The following is a 10541-nucleotide window of genomic DNA, read 5'->3' as shown; positions in this document are numbered from 1 at the left end:
TGTTTAGATTTAAGTTGTTTTGGTCTTGAACCACTCAGACGAGCCATTAGCTCTTTAATCCAGTCAGAATGAGGTTGTTCAAAGAGCTATCTACAACAGGTAAGATAGTAATTGTTCATAACCCAGAGAACCCCACTTGAGATGATCTGAACAGTTGCTTTAAGTGGTGTTAAATCATTGTAGAAATGTGTGTTTTTGGCTGAAAAGGTAATTTATGAAATTATCTTTTTGTATGGAGCAACTTACATACTGTCTTAGTGATGATTATCCTTATTTATCACCATTACCTGTTCCTATAAGTTTAACTTCTCCGTTTTTGTCAGAATTTATTTTGACTTTTTATAAAGGAATAAGCATTTCAGTTAACAGTCCATATGAGCATCAAAGCAGCTCCAAACGTCTGGGTACACTGCGCGTATTTGGGCATCACATAGTAAATCATATGGTTACCTTCTGATTAAATCGTGCAGATGCAATACTCAGAAAACTCTCTGCGCTGTAATGCCGAGTTAACTTCTGCGACGCTCGTTACGTAAGGCGCGCTCCCAGACGAATGCCGCGCGCACGCGCACAGTTTATATCCTTGAACTGAACGCTTCCAGACTTCATTCAGCCCGGAGATCACCACAGCAGCGCAGGGAGCTCAGTCCAAACCTCTCTGAGTCTGAGCTGCGCAGCGGAGCTCCTCTCCCTGGTTTGGCTGGTTTCTGCGGGGCTCCGGTGGTCCGTCCCGCCGGTCCTGTAATCCTGTGGCTGCAGGTTCGAGCCCAGGCTGCAGCAGCTGTTGTAAAAATCTTTCCAACGAGTTTGCGCGCTGTGGCAGCCCCTGAAAGGGAGCAGCTGGAAGAACAACAGCGGGTTGTTCCCAGAGCTGTTTGAGGAGAGCACCAGATCTTAATGATTTACCCAAACAAAACGCTGCATGTGCAGGAAACGTTTCCTTTCAGTTACCTTTTGACTGAACCAAAGTGAGGACGAAATATTGGATTACTGGATGTGTTTCTAAATGATAGCCTGTTTCCATCAGCACCTGTTCTTCTGATGCCAAAACAACAAACGGCTGGACATCAACGTGAGCTCCGTTTTATTGGAGGTTCTTTGTGATTTATATGGCTGTGAAAGACTAACATTTTAGGACTCTCCTTTTGGGAAAACTCGCCCCCTTGTCACCTAGTTTGAACCTATTGGATTCACAGGATTTAAAATATGAAACATTTTATGGTCCCGTTCACCAAAGCTGTGGAGGTGATTTATCCTTCCGAGGGATGGTTCTAGGCTCTAAAGCCCAGCAGGGAGCGACAGCCCGGCTCCTCCACCAGACTTCCCCCCCCCATCCTGGTGCCGATGCAGCGGACCTGAGAGGAGATGAAAGCCGCGGTCTACCACCTCCTAGCCGGATTCTGTTGCCTGTTACGCACCGCTGCTGAGGTGAGCAGCGTGAGATTAATCCGAGGCTGAACCTTTCTGCCAAGCTTAGTTTTGTGTCTCTGTAAACTACGTTTTAGGAAAACTTGATCTCCTGCAGTTCAGGGGGGGTTGGCTGCATGTTGCAGATTAAATGTGCGTAATTACGCACAAAACATTAACGTGAAGCAAATCTTTAATCTGATGGTGCAGCACCGTAGTCTGTTCCTGAACTTCATGATGTTTACATTATTAATATTTTGTGCTTTGCATGCATCGGTGATTATTATTTTTCCCTATTAAACTTGGAACATTTCTTCTCCCAGGAGTCCCCTCTCCCGCAGGAGCTGCTGGAGCGGCTGTCTCGCAGCGAGATTCGCAGCATCAGTGACCTCCAGCGGCTGCTAGAGATAGACTCCGTAGGTAAAGCACTTCATTATGGCACCTCTCCCACTCCTATGGGCTGGATTGGTGCTCCTTAGGGGAAAACACTGGATAATCAAGGATTTATATTCAAATATAATAGCCAAACTTCATGCATGTGACCGAAACATCACTCATGTTGACCAAGCCAGCAAATATCCTAAAACCTCAGAGGAGAGAGGGGGGGTTGATTTGCCTGTGAGTTCAGCTGGAAATGGAGCAACTCAGAACAGTTATAAAAGATTAACTCCACACTTTTAATTGGGGAAGTTCCTTGGATAAAAAAAAACAAGAAAATAAGTCGAGTTGCCTAAAGAAAAATAAAGAAAAAGCCCAAAGCTCAGTCTGAAGCCCAAACCTCATCAGACATGTCATTCAAAAGCTAAGGAGCACTAAGGGTGAAGGCTTTGTCACTTTTGTACCCAAGTCTTAAACTTGGAACAATGAATGACGCGACATCTGAGGGTTCCGAGGAACTGGAGGGGGACGTGAGGTCACATATACGACTTAAGGAGAGACCTCCTTGGAGTTCAGGCAGATGCTTATAGGTAGCAAAAGTGTTAGTAAGCTAGGACTTATAAAATGTGACTATTTCATCAAATAAGCTCTTAACACCTGAGCTGTAAAAAGCTATTGGAGAAGGAAAACTGCTGGCATTCAGAATCAGGCAAATGGTTTTAAATGCTTCCAAAATGCAGGAAACATCCCAGCTTATTAAAGAGTCACTGGCTGCAGGTTTATATCTGCTCATCAGGGTTCTGCATGAACTTGTCAGTTCCTTGAAATGCTTTGATTTAAAGTGTAAGTTGCATCTGTTTCACAGCAAAAATAAGAATATTAAGCATTGTTCCATCACTGGGATGCTTTTCCAGATGTTTCAAGGGGCAAGGCACTTCACCTATCTTTACTTCACCTACACCTAGGTGTGTGAATGGGTGAATGACTGATAGTAGTGTGAAGCACTTTGGGGTCCTTGGACTAGATAAAGAGCTGTTCACAAGTGTAAGTCATTTATGTTGCTCCTCAAATTGTTATTTTTTATCAATAAGGGGAAAATATAGCTTTTTTAAACAGTCGAGAGGGTAGGACATACCGTGGCTCCAATAACTTGAAAGGTTGACATATGGACAGTAGGTTGGGAGCAGAGTGTGGTCTCTGATACAGATCAAATAAATAAACCTCGATTGGGACCTCAGTCCAATAGTTGAGATTGGCTCAGGACATTCCTAGTGTCTTTATCTTTTGTGGCGACTCAAAATTTGACCTGGAATCTCTAAAATAGGCTGTCTGTGTCCAGTTCAGTTAAAAAAACTCAACCGGCTTAACCCTCCTGAAGCCCTCGTAACAGAAGAGAGGAAGAGCAGCCCATGTAAGTTCGGGTCCACTTGACCCAAAGACCACAGGAGGGTTAAAAACTCCTGTATTCTCCTTCAGTAAACTCTGGAACCAGTTCTCCTTGTCCTGGTAATAGAGCTGATTAATTGACTGAGGTGAGACAGGAGGAAATACCTGTGGCATCACCCACACCTTCACCTACTCAAACGTTGAGCAGCTCAGAACCTCTTGGTGGATTCTCTGTTGTTGTTGTTGTTTTGTTTTGTTTTTTTCTTTTTGATGTCGGCAGTGCAGAGCGGTGCCACCATTAATCCTGGCATCATTGAGATGCAAATGTTGAGTGTGACAGCTCCCCGGTTCGGTGGGGGTCAAGTGGCTCACTTCATTATGCTGTTGTCATGCTGCCCATTATTGCTCTGAGGGGAGGGCTCGCTGGAAGGCTGCTCCGCAGCTATGTATAATTCATGCTCAAATTCCTCCATGTCAGGGGACTCACAGATGCAGGGAGGGAGACGTCGGAGGTGCACTGTGAATGCAGGCATGTGTGACCGCTTGTACAAAAAAATACGCAGTCACAGAAAGAAAAGCAAGGCTCAGTGTTCAGAATCAAAGAGTAAAATCTGACAACATTTACTGTAAACTACTCAAATCCTTCTGTTACACACAGAGGTGGTTCTACATTACAAATTGGTCTAAATCCATGAAGCTTTTAAATGATATGTCCAGGCCACGTGGCTCAGATATGCTGGATGCATCCCTGAGGGTGTACACTTTAAAATACACGCTTACACACGTGCACTTTAAAACTTAATGAGCAAAAAAATGAAAAGGATGGGTCGAACATTTCCGCTTCCCAGAAAATAAACTTGTATTATCTGTAGTCAGATAAGTTTCAGGACATGTGTGTGTGTGTGTTTGACACAAGGGTCTGTGCCGTTAGCTGTACAAATGTGTGTTATTTTGTCTCCGTCCAGAGAACGAGGTGATTGAGGAGACCAAACACAGCTACCACAAGGACTTCTCCCACAGCTTCCCTGATCACAAGAAGGGACAAACACACATCAGACAAAAGAGGAGCACCGGTGAGACACCTGGATTATTGTGCAAACTTATATTCTTTTTTCATTTGACACATTTTGAAGAAATAATAAATTACATAATACTTGGTGTAAAAAAAGACTGTAAACTATATGTTAAAAATAAACGTTGGATTTCTCCTGCAGTGGTGGAAGAAGCCCTGCCAGCAGCCTGCAAAATTCGCACAACAATTTATGAAATCCCCAGGAGCCAGGTGGATCCCACTTCGGCCAACTTCATCATCTGGCCTCCCTGCGTGGAGGTGAAGCGCTGCACCGGCTGCTGCAACACGGGCAACATAAGGTGCCAGGCGGCTCGCAGAACCCACCGTACGGTCAAGGTAGGCGGCAGAAATCTACCTTCTTTAATGTGAATATGTTCCCTGAACTTCATGTGCGGGTCTGAATTTTACTTTTATTCTGATGAAAGTTCAACAGCGTTGAACATCAGATGTTCATTATTGAAAAGTCAACTCTGTCTGTTTTCATCAAGTGTTTTAACTCTGTGCTTTAAACTTGTGTGTAATTTCAGACAAATACTGAGAGTTCAGTGAACCTTTCTCTTGACTTTAGTGGTGTGAAAAAGTCTTGTTTGTGTGTCTGTTGTTTCACAAGTATGCATGTGTGTTAAAGTCATTAATCAGAATCAGTTTTACCAAAGATTTGACCAAATGCAAACAGGGGCAAAACTTTCAGCAGCTCAAATGTCAGTATGAAAACTTCAATTAACTTAGACTCCAAGTGTGTTTTAATGTTTTATTTATATATACACACTTTTAATATTAAACTAACTACAAAAATCAGTTTTTAGTTTTTATTTGTATAGTACTGATAACCTCTTTGCACCCATTTTGCAAAAGGATACTGCTATTTGTCTTTTAGTTGGACCGAGTCCACTTACACACATGCACACACACACACACACACACACACACACACAAAACGAGTCAACACAGCCACTTCCAGGAAATAAACACTAAATCTGCCAAAACCAGTTACTGAGTGTGAATATGAGTCTGCGGGTTGATGATTGAATGTTTGTTTAAGACCAAGAATAACTTACTTTTTCTCTCGTTCAGAACTGGAAATACAACTCAGTAAACATGAACTGGTTTGTAATCGAGCTATTCCAAGAAATTAACATCAGTGGCATTGATTTTATTAACAGTACTGACAAATTCTAGCTGTTGACAGATAAATGATCCATCACTCAGAATCCAATGAAAGCATCAAAGCTGGTTTAGAGCTTTAGAGTGCCGTCTCTTATTACCCTAATTATGTAATAAAAAGGTGAATTTTTCACAATAAAAGCTGGTATATAAAGATGAGACTACTTACTGAAATCTTTAAAGCAAGCAGACAGAGAATGCTGAAGATGATTGGTTGAGAAACAGGGGTAAAAATTAAAGCAGAGATATAAGAAGAATGTTGTCAGAGATCAACACAGAGAAAACAGAAGAAGAAGAAGAAAGGAAGAGTTTGATTTTCTGTGCTTTGAGCTCCTGAAGCTCAGCCTCAGATGAAAGGACTTGTTCTTTGTTCGCTCACAGAGGAAATCAAAAATAAAGTCACTCACATGTGCAGAGATTATTCAGAGGGTGAAAGGTCACGGCTGCACTCAGATACAGCCTGAAGGAACATACCAGGATCCGGGCTTACGTGGTGCTTCCATGTGTGAGAAAAAGAGATCAAAACAACCAGGATTAGCACTGAAATCATATTAATCATTAATATCTGTTGTATGATATAGACTAGAATCTGTAACTTCTTCAGTTTCAGGCAAATAATGTCTCAGGAGGATAAATGAATAATTGCTTTAGCTTAAGTTAGGCCAGCTAGTTTTTGAGAACGTGCACACAGCTTCTAATCATGTTTTTATTTGTACTTAATTTGTCTGACTGAATAGTGAAGCCCAGGGGGACTGTTTTCCAACCTGATGACGTGCTAATGTCATAAAATGCTTCCAGAACCAAGTTGTCAAGATCAAACTTTGATGGACCTTTTTTTTTTTAAATAAAAAGTACAGCCACTCAGACATAATTAAAAAATATCTAACTTTCATTTTACCCTGAAGGATCACATATTTTTCCACTCCCAGCTATGTAAAACTGAATAGTTTCTCTTATCAAAGTTTCTTTTAATTTTTTTTTTTTTACTTAATTGTGTTCTGTTTGTGTTTGCTTCTGAACCTTGTGAAATTTGATTGCATTTCATGTAACATTTGTACAGAAATACAGAAGTCTTTAAAAGCACTCCTGCAGATTGGCATCTAACCCTCACAAGAAACTCATCTGTGTTAATAAAGATAAAGCTACATGCATCCTGCTGGTATGAAGGTCGGACAGGCACCAACCTGCCACAGTTTTCTCTCATATTCATTTTTTTTTTTGCCTCTTTTTCAGTTTAAAACTTGGAGGTGTCGAACAGAATCCTCAGGCTCCAGTTTAAGTTCTTCGTCATACCTGGTTTTAACTTTTTTATTGTAATTACCAGCTTAATAGTAATGAAACAACATCACTGGCTAATAAGGTGTTAATTAGTGAGAACTATTTGACAGAACATCACTTCAAAAATGACAAGACTATCCCTTTTAGTGATTTTTGTATTTTGACTAATTACATCCCAGCAGGCTTTTAATCTTTGCATTTGCGTGTGGCACAGCTTCATACTCCTCAGTTTAGGGTTAAAGTGATAGCTCAGATCATTTGAAATGGGGTTCTGTGGAAGGGTTGCGAACCATTAACATCTTACCTGATGTAGATAACTCTTTGAACATTCTCAGCTTGACAAGCTAACAGCTTATTTGAATGGGCCAAGACGAAACTGGATTTTTGCACCTTAAATTAACTCGCGTCTTAAAAATTTCATAGCAGTTCATGCAAATGCAGTTTTAGAAACTTTGACGCTGCCAACAGTTTTACATTACACTGTTATTCTGGCAGGAATATAGTAAAATTCCTGCTAGACATGCCCCAAGCAGCACCAGAAGTGCTGCAGCCAGCTCTGCTGCGCTCGCAAATAACTACTAAATTACATGTTGCAAATCTTACGGTGGTGTAAAGATTTATATAACAGTATTCACATGAATCTCTATGGCTGCAAACCACGTTGGTCTTGGCCTCAGACAGACTAGCTGTTAGCTTGCCAATCCAGTAAGAATTAAACACTTAATTCCCCCAACTGCAGCTGTTCAGAGAGTTATCTTCAGTGGGTATGATAATAATTGTTCATAACCTTTTTCCCAAAACCCACTTCAAAAGCTTGTCGCTTTAATTAAACATAGGGTTTTTTATTTAGGCAGTCATCTGCAGGATGTCAGGATTTACCTTTCAACATCATCTCATTTTTTTCACCTCAGCTGAACCTCCTTCCTCCTGTTTTTTTTTTTTAAATTCAAGTCTCAGCTCGGCCGTTTCGGAGTTTGTTCAGACTTGAAGCGGAGATGTTTTTGCAATCAGGCCTGGAACTCCACTGATTTTGGCTCCGCATCAGAGACGTGCGAAGGGAAGTAATCGAAGGAGCCTGTGCACTGTTTGCATATTTCACGTCGCTGTTTCACACCTGCTGTTTCACACCTGGGTTGCTCATATTAAAGAGCAACTGTTCCAGCAGCTGCGCTCTGATGGTCAGCGTTGACAGAACGTGCGCAGAAACCAAACAGTCAGCGAAATCAAGCCTCTTGTCAGCATGAAAGCTGTTCATCCATCCAAAAAAGGAGCAGGCACACCCATCTGTTTACACAGTGAAGGAACGACCCGAGAACAACTTCAGGAAGCATTTTGTCTTCGCTTCATGTTCACTGTCTCAGACAGACAATTTTAAACCCATTTGAGTTTGTTTTTCTCGAAAATTAGTTTGAGTAAAAACACACGTGCAACCAAAATATACATTCTTGTACCCGTTTCTCTGGTGTTCTGCACTGATGCAGCCTAAAGTTTGTTGCACATTCATATTGTGGTATAAAATTTGCAGCTTTATGATGAGAGAAGAGCTGTTCAGTGTCTTTTTGAAACAGTAGTGAAGATGGAGGTGAGCAGAAGCTTCTTCTGATTTGTAGCTGACAGTCAAATATTTTTTTCCACACCAGTATTCAACAACAAAAGAAGAGCTGGTGGAAATATTTTATGTCTTATCAGATAATAAACTGGCATATTGCTGCTTACTTTTATAATTGTTTAAAAAAGCAAAGTCCTCAACAGGAAAAGTTTCCGATTTTGAACCTTGTCATCATAAACTCATAAAAGTTAAGTTTTCCAAAGCTAGAATTTTGTTTTGGGTTAGATTTACCATAGCTAACAAATGATAAATATTCAACCTATAGGAGATTTTGTTATGATCGATGCTGAGCTTTAGAAATCACAGCAGTTAGCTGGACATGTCCATGTTTTTAGCTCTGAAACGAGATGAAAAAGTTGAAAACGCTCTTCTCGTCTGATTCTCTGTGGTCTCTGTCTCTGGCAGGTGGCGAAGGTGCAGTACGTCCGACGGCGGCTGAAGCTGAGGGAGGTGGAGGTGACACTGGAGGACCACTTAGAGTGTATCTGCACCAACAAACACCACATCAGCCCCGACACAGACACAGACAATGGTGAGCGTCCAGCCGTGTGTGTGTGTGTGTGTTGTAAAGTTATCCAGAGGTTTATATCAGTTCTAAAAGCTTCTTCTAATTGACTGCACTGACAAACACTGACACAGTGAAAAAAAGAACAATTTGCTTTATTTCCTACATGAAAATGACTCAGCTCTCACATCAGCTTTCACTGAAACACACACACAGAAACACACACCAAACCCCCCTTTTTAAAAAGATCCACACTCTAAAATAAACCTATTTTTCAACCCACTAATTCATTGTTTTTACATCAACAGTGGGATTTTGTTTAAACAAACCTGTAAGCCTCACAAACATCATCTAAGAAGAAAAACTAATATTAATATTTCTGATTTGACCTTGTTTACATTAAAGTACATATATTTATAGTTTGTAAAAACAGCAACAACAGTGGAAAAAGTAGCACTCCTTGAAGGAACTGCCTTTCATGCCAGCATTTTAAACAAAAATCGTGCACAATCGTGTGAGTGCTCAAAGTATGTGTTGGGCATGACTCTCAGCTACTAGCACACCGAATATTAGCTCATTGTTGGTCAAATTGATTGAGTTACAGCAATGTTTGTGTTTGCTAAGGCCAATTAGCTGTAGTGCCCATTTTGAATCTTGTATTAGCAATAAGAAATGCTGATTTGGACTTTTACTATGCAAACCATTTATTTGTTTGTTTGTTTGTTTAATACATAGCAAGGCACTCAGGTTCATCATTCTTTTTGCCTAAGTTGTCAGGTCAGTTTTGTTTTTTTCATTGAAACTTGAGAGATGGTGTGTAAGTTCTCCACAGCCAGCATTGACTGACCTAACAGGCCATTTTTAACTAAACTAAACACCATCATACAACAAATATGTTTTATTTTCTTGTGATGCAGGACACAGATTTACCTGTTCTCGTTTTTATTTAAATGTTTCCTTCTTTAGGCATCAGGTGAAGAGGAACAGAGGAGGCAGGGAAGAAAATAAAGACATAAGAACTTTCCAAGACTTCTTCACCAACCAGTTTAACGGAGCATACTGTACGTTGCCACTGGATTTTTGGGACGTTTGATGGAGAATAATTGACTCAAATCATCAAAATGTTCAGACCCGGACACATTTCTCAAACAGGACGACGATTTCTCAACGATGAGAAGAAACATTTCGACAACAGGAGCAGAACTGATGTGGGATCTGTGACATGGAGAAGCTTCTGTCCTCTTCGCTCAGAGACGAAGATTATTTTCTTACTTTTTGTCTGAATCCATTCTAAGAGCAGTAACTGGGATTAAGTTTTATACTCCAAGATGTGCTCTTTCTCTATAAAAACAACAACAAAAAATAACAAGATAAGAAAAATAAAATCGCACACATCCATTTATATTTTCTTATTTTTCATAGCTGCTCATTTTTATTGCTGCCTGCTTCTATTTCTGGTATGTTTTCTGCATAAAGTATAAAGATGGGGGACAAGTTACCGACAATAAAAAAGACATTTATATATAAAACAGACTTTGTGTGGTGATCAGATAAGAGCCCTTAAGTTTTTAGTGGATTAAGCAGCTAACAGGTGAATTTTCTGTGCTGCTGCAGAGATTTATGTGTGTGTTATTCCACGCCCAGGTCAAGGAAATGATCTGCTTCCTTTGACCTGGTGTTTTAGAGAAAAACAAAGAAGAAGGTAACTGCAAATTAAAATATTATACTTCCCTCTGCAGCTC

At 40.5% G+C, this 10541-nt stretch overlaps 1 protein-coding gene across 1 annotated transcript; it reads left to right on the top strand.

Moving 5' to 3' along the window:
* The first annotated feature begins 471 nt into the window (after positions 1 to 471).
* LOC108237947 (platelet-derived growth factor subunit A) lies at positions 472 to 10328 on the top strand. Its single transcript, XM_017419735.3, has 6 exons — positions 472 to 1428; positions 1731 to 1827; positions 4137 to 4244; positions 4386 to 4579; positions 8700 to 8826; positions 9766 to 10328. Exons 1-6 carry the CDS (start codon positions 1366 to 1368, stop codon positions 9774 to 9776), a joined length of 600 nt encoding a protein of 199 aa, XP_017275224.1. The 5' UTR covers positions 472 to 1365; the 3' UTR covers positions 9777 to 10328.
* The last annotated feature ends 213 nt before the right edge of the window (positions 10329 to 10541 follow it).

The sequence above is a fragment of the Kryptolebias marmoratus genome, linkage group LG3, assembly GCF_001649575.2.
Source record: "Kryptolebias marmoratus isolate JLee-2015 linkage group LG3, ASM164957v2, whole genome shotgun sequence".
Lineage (NCBI taxonomy): Eukaryota > Metazoa > Chordata > Actinopteri > Cyprinodontiformes > Rivulidae > Kryptolebias > Kryptolebias marmoratus.
The sequence above is the reverse complement of the archived record's forward strand: the minus strand, read 5'-3'. Positions and strand labels throughout refer to the sequence as shown.